The sequence below is a fragment of the Elephantulus edwardii genome, unplaced genomic scaffold (genome assembly GCF_000299155.1).
Source record: "Elephantulus edwardii isolate Elephantulus edwardi_28Jun2011 unplaced genomic scaffold, EleEdw1.0 scaffold00077, whole genome shotgun sequence".
Taxonomy (NCBI): Eukaryota; Metazoa; Chordata; class Mammalia; order Macroscelidea; family Macroscelididae; genus Elephantulus; species Elephantulus edwardii.
In genome coordinates this window covers 2,068,332-2,090,144 of record NW_006399827.1, presented here as the reverse complement: position 1 = coordinate 2,090,144, position 21,813 = coordinate 2,068,332, and the positions used below count along the sequence as shown (strand labels likewise).

Here is a 21,813-nt window from a genome sequence, read left to right as displayed (position 1 = left end):
TGTGCGGCCCACGTGCGCCATCGCGCCCACACCTCCCGGCGCCGAAAAGCGCGGGCGACCCTCTTTTCCTTGTTTGGGGTCCACTTGTTCAGCCCGAGTGTTTTTTCTTGTCCCTTCGCTGTGGCGGGCGCCGAGGTGAGCAGGCGGGAGCCGCATCCGATTGCTTCCCCGAAATCCGGGCTGAGTAGGAGGGGAGGGGTCAGGAGCGTGACAGCTGGGCGCCGCCTCCTGGACACTGCCCGCCCGCGGCCCCGGTGACAGGGAGGCTCTGAGTCCGCGGGGGCGGAGTGGAGAGCGCAGCCACCTGCACAGATGGCGCGCTGGTCCTTATCTCCCGAAAGGCCGATGGGAGGGACCCGCGAGCCGTAGGTGGACCCCGCCTGTTTGTTTCCTAGTTGGACTCCGTCCTTGGAGAAGATGGATGAGGACAAGCAGCGGGCGCCGAGCCTGTTTGCGGACGGACACCTGGTCCTGTGGACGCTGTGCTCGGTGCTGCTGCCCGTCTTCATCACCTTCTGGTGTAGCCTGCAGCGGTCACGCCGGCAGCTGCACCGCAGGGACATCTTCCGCAAGAGCAAGCACGGGTGGCGGGACACCGACCTGTTCAGCCAGCCCACCTACTGCTGTGTGTGCGCGCAGCACATCCTGCAGGGCGCCTTCTGCGACTGCTGCGGGCTGCGCGTGGACGAGGGCTGCCTCAAGAAGGCCGACAAGCGCTTCCAGTGCAAGGAGATCATGCTCAAGAACGACAGCAAGGCCCCCGACGCCATGCCCCACCACTGGATCCGGGGCAACGTCCCTCTGTGCAGTTACTGTGTGGTGTGCAAGCAGCAGTGCGGCAGTCAGCCCAAACTCTGCGATTACAGGTAAGGACCGGCCTTTGGAGGAACAGCTTGTCCCAGGATGCCAATGAGGTCAGGATCCCACAGAGCGGGCACACGGGCCTGAACTGACCTCTGTGGTCACATGCAGATGATCCTCACCTCCCTGCTCTGGTGCAGGCACTGGTGCACGGAGAGCCTTTGCTAATAGTCACTTACAGAGCCAACCTGCTTCACTGGGTAGTGAAACTTGGCTCTTCCTTCACGTCAGTGAAGTGCTGTGTGCTTTCACGGTCACTGTGTGCGCACTTTTGTTGTTGTATTTTACGTGGAGGAAAGGAGGTCTGGAAATAATTAGCTTTTCCATCTTTCCGTCAGAGTTGATCCATCCTTGGTGATGTACTGTGAGTGTACGATGAAAATCATCATCCTTCCAAAACAGCACTTGGAGCATCTTTTCCTAGTATAGATATCGGGGTTGGAGTGAAATATTCTTAAGTAACTATTCCTTTGGCCTTGCAGCACTTGCACCCTCCTTAGACCAGTGTCTGGTGTTGATAATTAATAACCTTGTTGGAACCAAGATTATGTTTTAATGACTTTACGAATACATAATGGTCAAACATGCATGTTACACTGTCTGAAAATAGGCGAAAGTGTCCTTTGTTGAAGACAAAGATTGATAGAAGGGGCTGTTGCTCTGTAGATCAAGTGATTCCAACTCATTTTATTGATGGAATGATTAAACCTCAGAGGGCTTCTCAGTGGTAAAATCAGACTACCCTCCTGAAATTCTCATTCCCAAGACAGGCCCAAAAGTACCATAACCCTCAGCTGCCAGTTAGGCTCACCACCCTCCCCTTCGGGCCCTTATCTTTGAAGTTTTCTGACAAGTATTGAGGCCCCAGGAACTGAACTAGGAAGCTGGCACTAGATTGCAAGTTAATAATTTTTTTATCAATTTTTTGCAGAAAGCATTTTTATTAGCCTAGGCAACGTTATACCAATATCTTAATTTAAATGTAATTTAATTTAAATGTAGTATATTATCAAATTTTAAAACTTAACATTTTTAAAATAGTGGATTTTTAAAAACCACAGAAATATGTAATCCTTTTTACTCTGCATTTTCAAAACTTAGACTGTTGTTTTGGCGTCAGTGAGAGCTAGACTGCTTGTATTCCATACCTTTCTTTGAGTGTTAGTCTTTGAGAATTGACTCCTTGGAAAGATATTGTTAAGTCTCTTTCCTCCTTTGTGTCTTTGTAGAATCAAAAATTGATTTCCTAATTTCCTTTTTACTTTACGTTGTGCTTTCTAGGTGAAAGTTTACAGAGTAAATTGGTTTTCCTTTTTTTTTTTTTTTAATTAATGTATGTTTACAGAGACTTTGGACTTCCATTCATTCATTGTTGCACTTTTCTCCCTGCCCACCCCTCCCCCAGTAAATTAGTTTTCATTGCACATATTGATTTGTGGCACTGATTACAGTTCCCACAATGCTGCCTTCCTTTGTTTACCGTTTCCAGTCATCCTCCTTCCCCAACCTTTCCTGCCCCTTAGCTTTATTCCTGGGCACATCCTGCCCTTTTGATCTCATAGGATTGGTTGCTCTAAAGTACGAATTCCTCACTAGTGCTACTGTTCACTTTACAAGCTTGTTGTTTGTCTGAAAATTGAGCTGTGGGTGGGATGTATTTATAACAAATAACTAATATGAATGTAGAAATACCACCCACCAGACTTGTGTATTGTCCTGGGCATAGTCATTTGTCCTGTCCATAGCTGTTTATCTTGCCTGTCTGCTTGTATGTCTGCATTTACTATTGCTGTTGCAGGATTACATGTATAATAGTATTGACTTTTACTGACTTTGTGTGTGTGTGTACTTGTCTTTCCTTAGTGATTTTGTGCCAGTCATCCCTGTATTGTCTTTGCCCTTCCCTTCATTGATCTTAATATTGTTCCTGTTATTTATTTACTTATTTTTACCACTCTCCCACTCCCTTCCCCATCCCTGGTAACTACCTAAGAATGATTCTTTATGTAAACATTTTTTAAGCTTTATTAAGATAGTGAACTCATTAATTTTTGTCTTTTTGTGACTAATTTACTTCACACAGCTCTATATTCATCCATGTTACATGGTGGTGTGCAAATTCTTTCTCATTCTTTACTGTTGCATAATAGTCCAGTGTGAATATGTACCGTAGCGACTTTTAACCATCATTTTGGGTGTTTCCATCTCTGCTGTTGTGAATAATGCTGCAGTGAATATGAGTGTGCACATACTTACATGTGTTTCAACTCTTCTTTTTTTACAATCTATACTTAATAGTGGGATTGCTGTATCAAAGGAAATGAGATTTCTTATTTCCAACTTTCTAAGGAAGCCCAGACTGCCTTCTGTAGTGGTTGCACCACTTTATAGTCCTTTGGGGACTCTGTAGAGAGTTTTGGTGTTTCCTAAAAGGCAATGTTTGAATCCACCATCGGCTCCTTATGAGAAAGATGAACAGTCTCATCCTGTAATTTCCAATTTACAGCCTGATAAACCAGTTGTGAGTCAGTTCCCACTCAATGGTTTTAATTTGACCAGCAGTGTATGAGCGTTCCAGTCGTTGGACACCCTCCCCAGCATTTGTTTACTGTCTAAGGAAGCACTAAACAGCTTTCCGTGGTGATTGTACCTTTTTACATTCCCACCAGTAGTATCTGAGGGTTCCAACTTCTCCATACCCTCGCCAGCATTTGCTTACAGTCCTGTTGAACTTTGTTGTTGTTGCTAGAGTGAAATACCTCATTGTTTTGATGTGCATCACTTGGCTCGTAATATTGAGCATTTCTTCATGCACTAGTTGGCCATCTGAATGTCATCTTTGGTAAAGTGTCTTTTCATGACTTTCTCCATTTTTTAATCGGCTTGTTTCTTTCTTGTTGAGGTGTTGGAGTTTTTCATAAATCATGTGTCTTTGATCTCCTTTAAAAATGGTTTGCTTAATTATCTTAATAAATAATCATTATGTTTCTGATTCTCCACCCCAGTGTTCTTTCTCAGATTATAAAACAGACTCAGTTGTTGTTGTGTGTAAAGCTTTTCCTTTGCTCCCTGTCACTTACACTGGTGGTCGTACTGGGGAAACTCCAAGTGCTTACCATGGCCTGCAAGCTCTCTGTGCTACTTGCGTACCAAATCTAAGCTCAATCTCCGTACATTAAACTTTATGCACCAGTGATACCAGAACGGTTCCTAAAAACATTGAGCTTTGTTTTATTGCCTTTTTTCCTCATGACTGTCTATTTCAAGTAGACTTCTTGCTTAGTGTGTTGTTGTTGTTGTTGTTAGGCACCATCGAGTCGAGTATGACCCTGCCCTGCCCTGTGCCACCCTCATCATCTCTGACCTGCTTGAGCCCATTGTTGTCACCGTGTCAGTCCGTCCAAGGATTTTCCTTCATTCACAGACCCTCCATCTTTCCAAGCATAATGTATCTTTCTAAGGAATAACCTCAGTTAACAACGCGTCCAAAGTATGAGAAACTGAGCTTCACCATTTTGCCCCCACAGAACACTCTGGCTTTCCTCAAAACATAGCTGTTTGTTGTTCTAGCAGTCTATGGGATATTCAGTATTTTTCTCCAGCACCACAACTCAAAGGCATCCTTATTCGTTGTCCAGCTCGCTAATGCATAGCAGGTGATTGAAAAGGCCATGGCCTGAATCAGGCACACCTTAGCCTTCAAACTGACATCATTGCTCCTCAGCATTTTAGAGAGGTCCCTGAGAGCCGGCTTGTCCAGTGCAATACATCTCTTGATTTTCTGACTGGTGGTACCAAGGATATTGATTGTTGATCCAAGCAAGATGAAATCATTGACAGCTTCAATTCCTTCTCCATCTATCATGTTGTTGACTGTTGGTCAAGTGGTTTGAGGTTTGTTTACCTTGAGATGTAATCTGTACCAAAGGCTGTAGTTTTTTTATCTTCAACAAGTGTTTCAAGTCCTCCTCACTTTCCACAAGCAAAGTTGTGTCATCTGCATAACACAGGTTGTTAATGAGTTTTCCTCTGATCTTGATGCCTCTTCATAGAGCCCAGTTTCATTAATAATGTGTTCAGCATATGAATTGAGTAGGTATGGAGAAAGGAGGGCCCTCTTGTATCCTTTCCTTGAGAAAACCTTTTTTTCTTCTTGATGATGTCATAACACACCAGTAGCGTCGGCTTCATGTGGAAGCTTAACAGAAATAGAGATTCTGTAGAAAGACAATTATATTTGAATTTAAAATAAGCACAAATAGATTTTTACTATAAATAAAACTCAAGAGTCCCTGCCATCGGGTTGGTTCTGATTTGAGGCCATAGGGTTTCCAAAGCTGTGAATTAAAAGGGGAAGAGCCTACCCCAAGTTTCTTCCTCAGAGCTCCTGATGGATACAGACTGCTGGGGACACTCAGCCTTCGGGCTAGCAGCACGGCCCTCTACTGACAGGCCACCAGACTGCCTTAGGATAAATACACCCCATTAAAGTTCAGGGACCTATTTATAACAACATTATTTGGGTTTTCCCTCTAAAACTCAGATTTGAGAATGCTCTGTTTTTTCAGACAACCCTATCCCTACCGTAGACTCACCGTGTCAGAAATCTGGACAAGGAATAGCATTCTGTTCCCTGACAGACCCCATAGCTATCCTAATGTTGGGGAAGCACAACTGTATCTGTGATTATATCCTTCTTGCCTTTTTAAAACACACATTTTACATTTATGTCCTCAATTATGTGTCCTCTTGATTGAGTACAGTGAATGTGTGTTGATGGATCTGCTTTTCCTCGTTATCTTGTTCTTACAGGTTACTGAGCAGTCTGTTCTCTGTACCCCACCCACCTCTCAGGGAAGGAGTTAGCAGCATAATTTAGGAAGTGTTTAGGAGAAGAGAGCAGAGTGTCCTCAAGTTGTACATATTCTGCTATGCTCTGAGCCGATTTATTTTAGCCTGTAATTTTATGTAAGACTGCAGTCTTCTATGACCTTTTGTAGGAGTGAGATATTTTGGAAGAACAAAATAAATCGCTGTTTGGAACTTTGAAGAGACACAAACCAGGCTGCCCTGCTCTTCTCTGTATTTTACCAGCCTTGGCAAAGGCGCCCACTGTGCCTTTATTACATTATCAAGGAAGTCAGAGATCTTAACTGAACAATGAAGAGTGTTTGATCAACAAGTTAGCATTCCCAGGACATTTTACCATGACAAGTAAAATGACTAATTTTTTAAAGTCTACGCTTGTAGTGAGTAATTCCAGCTCACAGCCACCCTGTGTGTTACAGAGCAGGACTGATGCATAGGTTTTCCTAGCTTAACTGTTCCTTAGCTCTGGCGGCCTAGTGGCAAGAAGCTGTGCCGCAATCCCGAAGGCACGTGATTCGAGACCACCAGCCGCTCCATAGGAGGATGCCCTGGGTCAGTTCTGACTCTGTGATACACACACAAAAATCTTTAGGAGCAAAACACAAGGCTTCTTTTCCACAGCAGCCCCCCATGGTAGGTTCACACTGCCAATCTTAGGGTAGTAGTTAAATCTACCCTATTTTCAGGACACCACCTAAGGATAATAACAGAATTACTAACAAGTATTAATAAGAGAGTACCAGAAGAATATCTGTTCATGCTTTATTGACTAGGCAAAGGAATTTGACCATTTAAACCCTAATAAATTATGGCTAACAATGAGAAAAATGGGTATCACAGAACACTTACTCGTGCTTATGCGAAACCCATACCTAGACCAAGAAGCTGTTGTGGGAACAGAGCAAGGAAACACTACATTGTTTAAATTTAAGAAAGATGTTCATCGGGGTTGTATCCTTTCCCCATACCTATTCAGTCTATATGCTGAGCAAATTATTTGAGAAACTGGACTCTATGAAGAAGAATGTGGCATCAGGATTGGAACAAGATTCATCGATAACCTTTGGTATGCACATGACACAACTTTGCTTGCTGAAAGTGAGAAGGGCTTGAAACACTTGCTCCAGATGATCAAACATAAGGAATCACAGATTGATATAAATGTAAAGCAATTGCAGTGAGATGTTGATAGTAGAATGTAGGTGATGGAAATCTTAGTGGAGTTCACTGTTTAAAAAGCAGTTGGAGACTTGGAGTCAGAGAAGAGGCCCAGAAGAAGGAAATCATCAATTGTTGCTTTGTTTTCCTTTCCCATTCTGGGCTTTAGGTATTTGATCTAAAACAGAAAAAGAGTATGAAAATAAACCTATTTTTTTAACAATTTTTTAAAAAACAACACCACCCAAAACAGATGGAAATGTTATTAGGGTTCACTTTAAAAAGCAAAGAGAATGTCCTTGTTTTTAAGAGATACTTATAGGGTGAAATGTTATATTTCTACAGTCTACTTTCAAGTAATACAGCAAAATAGGAGGTCATATCAAGAAAAAGTAAATGTAGCAGATAATGTTTATTAAAATCAGTGAAGGGTTGGACAAAAAAATGTTTTTACAGCGTTGTTATGTGCCATCGTTTTCAACACTATATGTTTGAAATTTGTTAAAATAATGGCAGCAATCTGGAACAAAAGGTGCATTGCAGATGAACTGGTGGCGAGGTGAGGGAGGGCACAGGAAGAAAATGTGCACTAATGAATGAATAAAAATTTATTTTGAAAAGTTGTGACAGGAAGAAGAAAATCATAACCAATTACCCAGTGACAAGGTTGCTGAAGCTATCAAGAACTTACTATTAAAAGTTTTGAAATCTAGATCCATTAAATACTAACAAAATAAATAAAGATAACATGCCATTTTGACTGTGGTATTTCTAAGGAAATTATATTTTATATTTAGGAAACATTTTGACTCTACCTTTACATATAGCAAAGTTTGATGATAGCCGTATTAGTTAACAGAATCTTCATGGAATTTTGAGCAATTAGTTAATGATATTTATCCTTTCACAGATCATGGAACAGAAAACATTATTCTTTGGTGGGGGAAGGTTCAAGTCACCATCTCACACTGTACACCAAAATAAATTCCACTTGGATTAGTGCAGGGGTTCTTAACCTGGAGGATCACAGATAAGCTCTGGAAAAACCGGGCACTTTCATGAGATCCTTAAAGGGATATGCAACCCCTGAAGGTTAAGAAACATTGAATTAAAGATATAAATAGGACTCACTTAATTGTGAGGTTCAGCGGAGAAGAAGACATCTGATGATCTAGAGTGACATGATGCCTTGAGAAAAGGGCTCTGATGTGTCAGCGATGATGAGGATAACACAGGATGGGGGGAGTTAGGTTGGCTGCTCATACGGTCACTATGAGTCACACTCAGCGGCACCTAACAGCAACAGTTATTATGAAGTGTGCATCAGGCCTGCATCCTTTCCTCATACCTGTTCAATCTGTGTGCTGAGCAAATTCTTCAAGAAGCTGCATTTTATGAAGAAGAATGTGGCATCCGGATTGAAGGAAGACTCATCAACTTGTGTTATGCAGCTGACAAAACCTTGCTCAAAATGAGGAGGGCCTGAAACTCTTGCTGCAAAAGATCAAAAACTACAGCTTCAGTCTGGATTGCATCTCAACCTCAAGAAGACAAAGCTCTTCACCTTGGACCAACAGGCAACATCTTGATAGATGGAGAAAAGATTGAAGTTGTTAAAGATTTCATCATACTTGAATCCTCACAATCAACACTCTTGGTACCAGCAGTCAGGAAATCAGGAGATGTATTACATTGACAATGTCTGCTGTCAGGGAACTCGCCAAAATCCTAAAGAGTAATGATAGCAGTTGAAAGACCATGGTGTGCCTGGTTCAGACCCTAGTCTTACCAATAACCTTCTGTGCATCTGGGAGCTGGACAATGAATAAGGATGATAGAATTGACACCTTTGAGTTGTGGTGTTGGAGGAGAGTACCAAATGTCCTGTGGACAGCTGAAAGAATGTCAGATATGTCCTGGAGAAAGTGCAGGCAGTGTGCTCCTTACAGCCAAGCATAGTGAAGCTTCATTTCACAAACTCTGAGCATGTTAATTGTGTACCATCAAGTCAGAACGGCCCATAGCTGACCCTCCAGCGGGTTTTTAGAGGCAATAAATTGCTTGGAAGGAGATTTCCCATCTTCTCCCACAAAGCAGCTGATGAATTTGAATTACATAGCTTTGCTTTGCATGATTCCTTAGCACAGAGCTACCAGAGTTCCTTTAGGCATATTATGAAGGACTAAAGATGGAGGGTCAGTGAAAGGGAGGATGACAGGATAGGCCAGTGTTGAGCTCTATTATTCATAGAGTAGCTGTTAATCATACTCAATTTGACGGCCCCTAACTACAAGGAGAGAGTACTGTAGTGTATCATTCTCTGCTTTGGGAACCGTAGAGGACTCAAGCATCTAAACCACACAATGAAGTTCCGACATAACAAACCAAAAAAACCCTAAGTATATTTAAAAGAAAGCTGAAAAATGTTTACAAATACTTGATAGTAAAAAGGTTGATAACATAGATAAGTTTATGACACATTCAATCATATTGAAAGTCTGTATAGGATGTGAATGCCCCAAGAAAGTGAAAAAATATTCAACGTAGTGATCACCTAATCATCAGACACTTATCAAGACAAAAGTGAACAGTAGGGGCACACAACATGGTTTTCTGCTAATAAACAAAACATGCATGTCAAGAACATTAGGAAAATGCATCTCCTTAGACCAAGTAGATCCTAAACTTAGGGTTTTTTGTCTGTCTCACACAGTTTATTTAACAATAGGTGATCCTAAGCTTCTAAGGAAATAATTTCATTTATGTGTAAGGCTTTGCATTACATTGCTTATAAAACTATAGGAACAAATATTTTTAAAAATTTTACAAGATTAAGGTTGTAGATAAATGATAATATACATCATTTATAAACCATTCTTTTAAAACACTATTTCATGGCTAATGGTAAATAGTTGTAATACAATGTGAAGCAAACAGTAGGGTTCAAAAGAGACATCATTTTCCTGTCTTTGAAAAATAACACATGAATGGAAAACTAATTTGCTCTGCAAACTTTCACCCAAATTACAGTTTGGGGAGAAAAAAAACAACAAAACAATACTTGCATGCATTAAAAATTGAATAAATATAAAAAAATTGAATATATCAAGTTAGGATTAAGTCTCTTGAGATGATTTTTTATGTCATTCTGTATTTTATAACTTCTCATATATCCACTGATACTACCTTATTTACAATAGTTGTTTTTTAAATGTGTAGTTTTTTAAATGTAGTTCAAGAATATAACTTTTATAAATGGAAGCAATACAAAAGAACATAGAGTGAAAAAAGAAATGTTCTTCTTGTAGCTTTCAGTCCCAGTGTCCTTCCTGTAGGAAGCCATTCTGAAAATCACTGAATTTCTTTTCAGATAGTAAAGTGAAATCTTAATTTAGCTTAACTAGTAAAAATGTCTGCTTTGAATATTACACTTTCTTAAAAACTAAATAGGATCAAAGTGACAACAGCAACTTAAAAGATGAGAGGGAACCCTAAGGAGTAGAATTTCTGTTAATAGGGGAGGAACAGTGCTGAAAAGCAGGGTGAAAATGGTTGCATAATTCACAGAATGTCATATGTCACTAAATTGTGCTTGTAGAAACTGTTGGTGAATTGATGTGTGTATTCTCAGCAGCAACAAATATTTCTAATAATATTTCTAATGTCAGTTGACAAAATCATTACGTGCTAGTATACTTCACCTGCATAAACAACCGATTATAATTTAAGGCTTAGTTGCAAACTTACGTCAGCAATACTTTGCATAGTTTTCTCTTTATCAGATTGTACAGATAATTCTCGTAGTGTTGACCAGGGTTCCTGATTAAGTCACAGTAACTCCTTAACAGATCTAAATGTTCAACAAGACAGAGACAACCGTAAAATAGAAGAAGAAAATAGAAAAGCAACACGTTGACTTTGTTGAAAGATTATTTCTCATCTCCCCTTCCTTTCTGATTCCTCTAATTGTAACTGTTACTCAGCCTGCTTCTGGCTGTACAGTCAGATCTGTCTGCTCTGAGTGAAGTACAGCACTATCCCCTCTACCTTCGCACATGGGTCCAAACATGAAGGCTACGTGCTTTTCTGACTGTACTTCAATTGCAGATACAGAAATTATTTCTGTTTTGACTGGCAGTTGACGAACATGTTATCTGTGGGTGGGGTTCAGGCCAGTGGGGCATTTAAGCAGTGATCATGTTAAGCTTTACACAGTCACTTCAACAAAAACACAGATAAAGATATAAACCATACTCTAGTCCACTTTTTTTTTGCAGTTTTTTAACTTTATTTGATAATCAGCTGTTAGTTTTCATTCACATTGATGGTCTATAGATATTTGAAAGTGGTGACAGGTACATAGGTAACCAGTGTATACAGCTTGTTTGGGGAATCTTCATCCTCATTACGTTTTCTGGACAACCATACCTGGATGCGGTATGGGACATTCCTTATTCCTTTAGCCCAGACAGCTTTGTTAAGCCTGGTGTCAGTGCGAACATCTGGTGTTCCCATCTCCTTCATGGCAAATTTCCAAATCTCCTTTAGTGCCCAAGGAGCATGCTGCTTAAATCCCACTCCATGGATGCGTTTGTGAATGTTGATGGTGTCCTCTCTGGTCACCACTTTGTTGGTGGCAGAACAGCCTTTCTTCTTCTCACCACCATTCTTGGCAAGTGCCACAGTGCCGGGACCAGGCTGGAAAGGAAGAAGAGGTCAAAGGATTGTTCTGGTCCACTTTTGTTGAAGTGAATTATGTTGTTTGATATTTACTATGTTATAATTTAAAACTAAGAAAATTTAAAAATACTTTTTATATGACAAAATCTGTCACATAATTTTGAAAATTTAGTGACAAAAAATTATATTGTTTCACATTTTTAAAAAGCAATTCTTTGGCATAGAAATAAATTCAAACTCACTGCCATTGAGTCACAAGGAACCCAGAGAGTCGTAACCTTTGGGTTAGCAGCACTTCTCCCTGTGGGTTATGCTCTTAGGTCCTTTTAAAACCATCTGCTTCTAGAGCCTCTGGTGGCCTAGTGGCAAGAAGCTGCACTGCAATCCCAAAAATCACCTGCTTCTGCATTTGGCCTGTTGTAACATTCTGTGGCTTCTGGAAAATTTCATCATGAACTTTGGAAAGTGTGAGGATGAACTCAAGAATCCCTTGGAAGGATCCTGAAGACCTCCACTGGTCCCCAGGCAACAGTTTAAGAACCACTGTTAGATTAAAACTGGCATATATGGTCAGATTTTTTACACATATTTTTTCTAACTTTTATACTCAGATAAAGTAAGGAGCTTTGGTGGCCTAGTGGATAGGGAGTTGTGCTGCTCACCAAGAAGTGACACTTCTGTCGTGGCTCCACTGGAGAAAGCTAGGCCAACTCCTCCCATGTGATTTACAGCCTCTGAAAACCTCTGGAGGGTCAGCTATGTATCGCTTCTGATATTTTAGTTTCAGTGAGAAAGTTGATGGGTGGTTGTTGTTGTTGTTTAAATGAAGCTTTGCACAACAGTGGTTATAATTTAATGTCTTTATTTCTTCCTTCTCACAGGTGTATTTGGTGTCAGAAAACAGTACATGATGAATGCATGAAAAATAGCTTAAAGAATGAAAAGTGTGATTTTGGAGAATTCCGAAACATCATCATCCCACCAAGTTATTTAACCTCCATCAATCAAATGCGTAAAGACAAAAAAACAGATTATGAAATGGTAATTAGAATTTTTCGTACATAATTAATTTTTTAAATATTTATTAAATCAGTAAGGGAGGAAGGAGTGTTGTCTTTGTTTAAGTGAATGAGAGAAGAATCAGGGTTAGTAATAAACTGGGATAAAATTCCAGGGCCAAGGAGGAAAACAAATATAATTATGTAAGCCATATACAAAATTTGACTCTTTAGTTCTTTGGTGTCTAAGGGGATAGTAATGATGTTGGGTTGGTGGTTTCCAAATCACTTCAGAGAATCAAGGCATGTAAATTGTTTTAATTTACATCTAATATTGCAATATATAGCTCTTGGATTACAACTCAAGTGTCTGAATGCAGTCTGATATGACAAGGGATAAAACTCACTTTGTAAAATAGTCTCATTAATATTAATACCCACAAAGAGAAAGGAAAGAAGAAAGGATTGATTGAGTCCTGAAAAACATTCACCTCATTTAACTTTGAGTTGTGTTTAAATTTGTATTCTTGAGTATCCAGTTTAAAAAAACAAATTTTCAAATGAAAACACTGAAATACTTCCTGCCATCCCGCCTATTGCTCACTGTGATCCTGTCACAGAGACCTGCCCCATAGGGTTTCCAAGAGTGTAGAGCTTGACCAGGGCACACTGCCTCATGTTTCTCTTGCATAGGGCTAGTGGGCCCAAAATGCTAACCTTAAAATAACAGCTGAGGACTTAACCACTGTGACATTCAGGGCTTCCTGCACACTAGAATACCTCCAGAAGAGGGCACCTGAGGTAGGCAGTCAGACAAAACCAATCTCCATTCTATACACAGTTAAAAGAACTTGAAATGTAGAACCCAAGAGACAAGAAGAGGAGGGAAAAGTTTAGTGCTCAGATGTTTGATCTCAGCAATTACAGTATGAAAAAAACCATGAAACTATTTCTTATTATTCAGGAAGCAAAATTTTAACAACAAATGAAAATTATTGAAAGATTTTTTCATCTTGGCTTATGGAAAATGTTCTGACTCAGCAGTGGAACAAAGATGCCTTGTTAAGTGAGTTCCTTCAAATGTATTGGAGAATACACTGGTGACTGACTAAAGAAATGTAAAAGAATTACATATTAAGTTGAAATTTAGATTCACTTACTGCTGAGGTCCATGTACATTCATTCTCTCAGAGGTCCTTGTACATTCTCGAGATTCCTTGATTTTTTTATTCTTTTGCTTATGCTTGGTGTCCCTTATCTCTGTGATATTAATCCCTTTCACCTCACTTTACATTTTTCTAGCTAGCCTCCAAGTTTGGGAAGCAGTGGACTCCGTTGATAGTCTTGGCCAACTCCCGTAGTGGAACTAACATGGGAGAAGGACTGTTGGGAGAATTTAGGATCCTATTAAATCCAGTCCAGGTAACTAATGACAAAATCTTCCTTCCCATACTAATCTTTTCATATTTAGCTTAGCATTATTTCTAAAATATATTGGTGTATAATTACTCAAGAATTACTATAAATAAGAATGTAAAGAAAAAATATTGCTGATGAGGGTATATGTGTTAGCTTATTGAAAAACAATTGGGCATTTTCTTAAAAAGTTAACTATAAATGTATCATATAACCCAGGAATCACACTTCTAGGTATCTGTTGAAAGAAGTAAAAATACTAAGTTTATGCTCACGCTAGTCAGAGTAGCCAAAAGATGAAAATAATCCAAATGTCCATAAGCTCGTGAGTAAGTAAAATGTGTTACATCTGCATAAAAAGGAACAAAGCACTGATAATATAGATGACATACCTCAAAAAATATGTGAGTGAAGGAAGCTAGAAACAAGAGCTCACAATTTGTAAGATCCCATTTATATAAAGAGCAGCAACAACATATTACTAGGAGATGGGGCATTCCTTAGAAAAGGACGCTATTCTTGGGTGAGTTAGCGGGTCAATGAAAGAGAGAAAGACCCTCAAGAATGTGGTGACAACAGAAGTAGGCCTGAGTGTGTCAGAGTTGATGAGGATGTCACATGATAGAATAAGGTTCAGAACTGTGTTCATAGGGTCACTGTGAGTCAGCTTGAAAGCATCTAGCAGTAACAACTACAGTAAATTCTGTAACAGTAAATACAATCCTTCAGCAACACTAATAATTAGCAATCATTTGTAAGTAGTTCCACAGGTGGCTATGCTAATAGGTGAGGGAAGTCTTCAAGAATACACTAGCATACATGTGTTACTACACATCAGGGCTCAACCAGTGGCCTGGAAATGTTCTAAGGACTATAGTCTCAGTGAGTCTATGTCAGTTAACAAAATATAGTTCACAAAGATAATGTCCCGCAGCCTAGTCTGATAAGTAACGTTTGAGGCCTTAAAAACTCAAAAGTGGCCATCTAAGAAGCAGTCTTTGTCTCTTCTTACCTGAAGCAAAGGAGAACAAAACTAAATATTTGAGGCAGCAATGAACCTAAAAGACTAGTGAACCACAGCATCACCTAGAACAGGCCAGAAGAACTAGATGGTGCCTGGCTATCACTACCAGCCACTCTGACCAAGTTCACAATATAAGTTCCCAGTTAGAGGGAATGAAAAAAAGTAAAGCCGTCAGCTACGGGAGAACAGAACAGGACAACATTTCACCCAAAACCAAAGATGAGAATATAGAAGGGAAAGGAGATCAGATAGACAGAAATAGGGAACCCAGGGAAGAAATCCAGTGCAGACACATTGCAGGGATGGATGGCAGCCACTCTGTGTAAACTGTTGATATAATGTGTATAAACTGTTGATTAAGAGATTCATTTTCTGTGTAAACTTCCACCTAAAGCACATTAAGAGCATTTCTTTTAAAAAATAAAAAAGATTAACCATGTTTTTGGAGGGTTGGTTTGTTGTTTGTTGTGTTTTCTTAACCACATTTTGAAAAAAACAATCAATGGAAGAGACTACACCATTGACATTAAGTTAATGTCATGTAATGGTGGCAGCTTGTACTTTGGAAAATCAAATAGAAATGCAATAGCTTTTTTCTTCCATTTTGCATTCCTTGTGCACTTTTAACATTATACAGAGTAAGGATATTATGTGTATAATAAAAGGGAAAAAATAAAACCCACAGTTTGCCCAAAGAATGTATACATGATTTTCATTCTTGTTCTTTTTGTAATTGACCCACAATTCACATATTAACATTGCTATGACAATAATCTAGATATAAATTAGCAAATTTTTTACTTAATTATATAGACATTTTTCCATATTGCATGTTTTCATAATTACTTATTTAACAGCTAAAATAATTTCGTGACTATATCAGAATTTTATGCATTGAGGCCTGTGCTTTGGAAGTTGATATTATTTCTAAGATTGTACTGTTAAAACTATTTCACTGTGGACACTTGTACACAGGGAGTTCTGTCTTCTGAAATATTTCCCTAGAGTTGATTTCAGACTGAGTTATTATCAGGTATCCTTTATTGTTTCTGTACGCTTATGCATATTGCAAAAGTATTTTTTAGAAAGTTGAATCAATAGTTTGGAAACAAGTATAAAATACAAAACTCTAGTTAGAGGTGAATTTAGCACATGGGTTTGGTGTGAGCAGGAAGGTGGGAGCAGTGTGGTTATATAGGTACATTATAGGTTTGAATTTGTTTTAGCACTTGATCACCAGGCAAGTTATTTAACCTGGTATTTGTCAGCGTCCTGATTGTAGAATGAGGGCAACTCCTACTGTGTAAATAAATTTGGGGATGGACCAAGTTTGGGGATGGCCAACCACAATAAATAGATATAGAAGCCTGGCACATTGTTACAGATGAGTACAGAGTAGCCATAATTGATTTTTATCTTCACTTATTCAAAGAACAATCATCCTCAGGGGGAAGGATAGTATTAAATTTTTTTCCTTTCATTTCTAGGTTTTTGATGTGACAAAAACTCCTCCTGCCAAAGCCCTCCAGCTATGTACTCTTCTCCCCCATTACTCAGCCCGAGTGCTTGTTTGTGGTGGAGATGGGACTGTGGGCTGGGTCCTGGATGCCGTGGATGAAATGAAGATTAAGGTAGCACTCTTTAAGAACTAATTGCCTTTCACAGAAGGACTTGCATTATTACTTTATAGTATTTTTAGCTTTTTTATTTTATAGAGAAATACTAGGAAACATTGCCAATTTCTATTAACTAAGAATGATTCATGTATGACTGAGTTGATATGGTCTTTAACAAAATGAGCTATGAGTTATTGTATTTGTATCTGTTGCTCTGGTCTTTAATTTTTTTTAGCTCTTTGCATAACTCATAAATACATATATTTACATATCTCTTCAGATTATTAATAGTCTAAAGAGAAAATTCTAAAATACATCTTTAATAATATTCTAGGGACAAGAAAAATACATCCCACAAGTAGCAGTCTTGCCTCTGGGAACAGGCAACGATCTGTCTAATACACTGGGCTGGGGTACGGGTTATGCTGGAGAAATCCCAGTTGCACAAGTCTTAAGAAATGTAATGGAAGCAGATGGAATTAAATTAGATCGGTAAGCTATGCCTCCTTAAAAAGTCTATGTGTTTAGCTTTGGGATATTATTTGGTTTGAAAGCAAAGACTTGTGTAGTTATAAAGTTAAAAGATAATTTAAATGTAAAATATTAGTTATACCCTTAGATCCAAGTGTTTTATTGTTGTATAAGGGCCAAGGTCACAAGTCATAAGTCATAGTTTGGGGTGCATATCCCAGAATTTACTTAATTCACTTACATGTGGTTATTTTTTCAATGCCATTTTAATTGAAAGTCCTCATCTATAAGACATACAGAATACAATTTATTTGGTTAAAAAAAGGTGCTCATCTTTTCTTCAACTTCTGTGTTTTAGATGGAAAGTTCAGGTAACCAACAAAGGATACTACAATTTACGAAAAGCCAAGGTATGTTTAAGTGCTTTCAGGCATGAATTGCTTCTATAGACAACACATTCATAGAGTGTCTTCATGGTATAAGATATGCAGCAGGGGCAGAGTTAGGTCATTTTCTTAATCATCCCAAACACCCTAAGCGAGGGCATTGCCGGACTTGCGACCTCAGGGCAATGTGGTCTTAGGGGACATCAAGGCCATTTGATACAGTTCACAGAGACAATGCTCTGCATCCTACTTTGATGTGAATAGATGGGAGTCTTAAAAACTTGAATGCAGCCATTTAAGGTGCAACCATTGTTCTCTTCCTGTATTGAACAAAGAAGTGGGGGAGGGAACAAACAACAAAGATGCAGAGAAATAGTTAATCCAAAGGGCTGAAGAGCCCACACACCTCACCCTCCACAACATTGAGACAAGAACTAGATGGTGCCCAGCCCCCTGCTGCTACTCACTCTGAGAGGGATCACAGGAGAAGGTCCTGGATAGAGTGGGCAAGAAATACGGATAAAAACTCAGAAACATCCACTCCAGGCTGGTGGAACCTCCAAGACTGCAGATCGTTAATGACTCTTTCACCCTGTCACCAAATACCTCCTCCATGCATCAGCTTGCAGCCAAACGAAGGAGAGGTTTATTAAAGAAACATTGACACCAAGAAGGCACTCCTTAAAATAATCACACATAGAAAATCAAAAGAAAAAGGGGCACGTTTGCCCAGTGACAAAGCTCAGAGGGCAGAAAGTGATATAATTTTTTAAAAAAGGAAAGTGGTACAATAGAAGGATTAATGGAAATAAGAATAGAAGGGAGAAAGTGGGAATAAAATGCAGTTACATTTTGTATAGTTTAATGTCCTAAAACTGTGTATATGAATGATTGAATAGAAGACCACTTGGTATTGTAAACTTTCATTCAAATCATAATTAAAAAACACAACATCCAGCGGTGTGGTGATATCCAGAGATCATGCTTATCTGTGAGTGGGCCATGCACAGAGCATACAAATTGGATTTAAAAAGTGCTGTGGAAGGATGCAGGCAGGCTTAGTTCTTCCCTGGAAATCAGACTGGGTGCATTTCATAGGAACAGAAGTGAGTCAGTCTTTAAAAGGGAAATAAAATGGAGATAACAAGAAAAGGAATAGAGAAGAAATGGAGATGAGCAAGTACAAAGCATGGTTAGCAATTACTGAGGTCCTGGCTAATGTGTGACTTAGAAGGATACTCTGGAATCCCATGGAAGTAGCTCAGAGGCCCAAGTGAGGGCAAATAAGGAGACTCTTAGGATGAGGGTTGTTCAAAGACATTTTAGAGGTAGAGTTGACCAAGATTTAGCCAATGATTGTACAAAGGGGAAGAAAGAAAACACACACTCTTATCAGGTTCCTAGTCTTTAATGACTGAGCAGAAGGTCACGACATTAGAAAATTATTTCGTTTTGGGCATCACAACTTTGAAGAATTGAAGAAGTTAAAAATTTTATCTTACTGATAAACTTGGGAGCAAGAACATAGCTGCTCAAATGGCCACCCTGCAAGTGATGGTTTAAATTCTGAGAATGGATGAGTGAGTGTAGAGAAGAAAAGAGGACCAAGACCTGGACCTTAATGACACAGTTCAGGGGGTAGCCTTGCGAAGAGAGACCCCTAACGGAGACTGAGGGTGTAGTGAGAGAAGAAAAACCATTTCCAAAAAGATGGTTATAGAAGGTAAATGATGAACAATCAGCATAAAAAGACTGAAGAAAAGTGCATCAGGAGAGCACTTGAAAACTACACTTTTCCCTGCTGCCTCACCCTCCCAACACCGTGTTCCCTCCAACATGGTGATGAGGATATTTGTAAAATGTATAAACCCTTACAAAGAATGGAACATAAGATGAAGTGGTTAGGCAAGGGAGACCAAAACCATTTGCAAAATAGAAAACAAGGAGTGATAACAAGGCATCCAGAAGAAAGCTAAAATGCTGGACACGAGCCGTGCAGAAAAGTCAGGTGGAAACCCCCTTAGGTGGCCGAGGCCACCAAAGGCTTTGGAGTTAGAGTCACCAAGTAACTGAAGGGGGGCCAGGTGGGACAGAAAATGCAAACATGTCCTCCAAGAAGCCTTGGGCTCAAGCTACCTCCCCCATTCCCATCTTCAGGCAGAAAATCACAGATTTGGTGTGGGACTAGAGAGATTCTAGAATACCAGGCCAGCTAAAAACAGGTGGTGGAAACAGATCGAGTGAAAGGTTGGCCCTTTTCAGTTGCTCAGCTTTAGAATAGTAGTAGTAAGTGGTAGCCTGGGTTAGAACAGATAGAGAGCCTTAGAATTGTAAGAAATGTGAAAAGCAGATATAATGGATCACAAGAGTGGAAAGCCTTATAACATCTGTGATCTTAGAACTGTTCTAGATACAGTGCCTGAGATGTAGCCATTTTAAACAGAGATGCCAAGTGACATTTTTATCGAAAGTCATTAGCATTTGATCTGAAGGTTTATTTCTGGCAGTCTTCCTGCACAGTAGAAAATAGTTTTATAAAAAAAAAATGAATGCAGAGTGTATTCCATTTTCCTAAAAAAGAGTAGTAAGTTTTACATATTTCATTTATGATACAGTCTCAGACTGAAGCACAGTCTTTCGCTTATTCTCCCTCTTTTTCACAGGAGTTCACAATGAACAACTATTTTTCTATTGGACCTGATGCTCTCATGGCTCTCAATTTTCATGCCCATCGTGAGAAGGCACCTTCACTGTTTTCTAGCAGAATTCTTAATAAGGTGTGTTGGATAAAATAACATTTCCTGCTTATCACCTAAGGTACAGTAAAAATAATAGTTCCATTTTTCTTTTTAGCAGTCTTTCAAGTGTGTTCATACTAAACTAATTTACAGAAACAATTATCTTCTCTCTTTAATGTCAAGATTGTCAAATTAACCGTAAATGTATTTAGGTATTTTATAATGGACAGGTTTTTTAAAAGTCAAAGTTGAATAGGTTACAGCTTGCTTGACTTAAATATTATTAGCCAAATGAAATATTGAAACTGAGGAGGACCTGAAGTGCTTGCTGCAGAAGATCAAGGATTGCAGGCTTCAATATGGATTGAAGCTCAACATCAAGAAGACAAAGATTCTTAACACTGGGCCAATCTCTTCTCCATGATAGATGGAGAAGAGATTGAGATTGTTAAAAATTACAGCTTGCTCAACTCCACAGTGAACATTCTTCATACCAGCAGTCAGAAAATCAAAAAGATTAATTGCACTGGGAAAATCTGCTGTCAGGGACCTCTCCAGAGTACTGAGAAGCACCAGTGTCACTCTAGAAACTAAGGTATGCCTGATCTAGGCCATGGTCTTCGCAGTTACCTTCTATGCATCAGAAAGCTGGATAAGAACTAAGGATGCCAGAAGGAGAATTGATGCCTTTGAGTTGTGCTGGAAAAGAGTTGTGAACATATCATGGACTGCCAAGAAAACGAATAGGTCTGTCTTGGAGAGGGTGAAACCAAGTTTCTCCTTCAAGCCTAGGATATTGAAGCTCCATCTCATATACTTTGAGCATGTGACCAGGAGGGAGCAATCGTTGGAGAAGGACATAATGCTTGAAAGGGTGGAGGGACAGCTCAGGATTAGAAGACCCCAGATGAGATGGATTAATACAGTAACTGGGACAATGAGGGTAGGTCTGTTGGAGTCAGTGAGACTAGCTCGGAACAGGGCAGGCTTCAGAGCTGTCGTACACAGGGTTGCTATGAGTCATAGGCATCTTGACAGCACATAACAACAAAAACCAACGAACAATGACATGTGTTATATTCCTGTAGTTGTTAGGTACCATTGAGCCGACTATGACTCATAGTGACCCTGTGAAGAGCAGATCTGAACATTGTCCTGTCTGTGCCATCTTCGTCACCTCTCACGTATCTGAGCCCATTGTTGCAGTCGCTGTGTCGTTCCATCTGTCGAGGGTCTTCCTTCCGCTGACCTTCCACCTTTCCTAGCTTGATGTCCCTTTGCAAAGAAACAGTTTATCTAAGTGACAGCAAGCATTGGAAGGACATTTTAAGCAGAATAGATTCTTGGTGAAAACACTAATGGAAAAGTAGATTGCATTGCTCTGGAAAAGAGTAACTTGTATACCGTGGCCTCTGGATTCTGGTATTTATGAATTTTTGTTGGGGAATTTTTCAAAATGACTTTTAGTGATTGAGCAGTTGTTGTTAAGTGCCGTCGATTCGCAGGCGACTCATAGCGACCCTATGAAGGAGAGTCCTCGACGCTTGGGTGCCTTTCATCCTCTCTCCAGGTTCATAGGGTTTCCAGAGGCAAACT

At 39.6% G+C, this 21,813-nt stretch overlaps 1 protein-coding gene across 1 annotated transcript in view; it reads left to right on the top strand.

Moving 5' to 3' along the window:
• Window positions 1-417: 417 nt before the first annotated feature.
• The window catches only part of DGKE (diacylglycerol kinase, epsilon 64kDa), a 22,265-nt gene continuing 869 nt past the window's right edge, over window positions 418-21,813 (top strand). Inside the window, exons 1-7 of the mRNA XM_006889260.1 lie at window positions 418-866; window positions 12,450-12,609; window positions 13,869-13,988; window positions 16,494-16,637; window positions 16,957-17,114; window positions 17,452-17,503; window positions 20,143-20,256. Of these exons, the coding sequence (XP_006889322.1) occupies window positions 418-866; window positions 12,450-12,609; window positions 13,869-13,988; window positions 16,494-16,637; window positions 16,957-17,114; window positions 17,452-17,503; window positions 20,143-20,256 (1,197 nt within the window). The remainder of the gene's footprint in view (window positions 867-12,449; window positions 12,610-13,868; window positions 13,989-16,493; window positions 16,638-16,956; window positions 17,115-17,451; window positions 17,504-20,142; window positions 20,257-21,813) is intronic.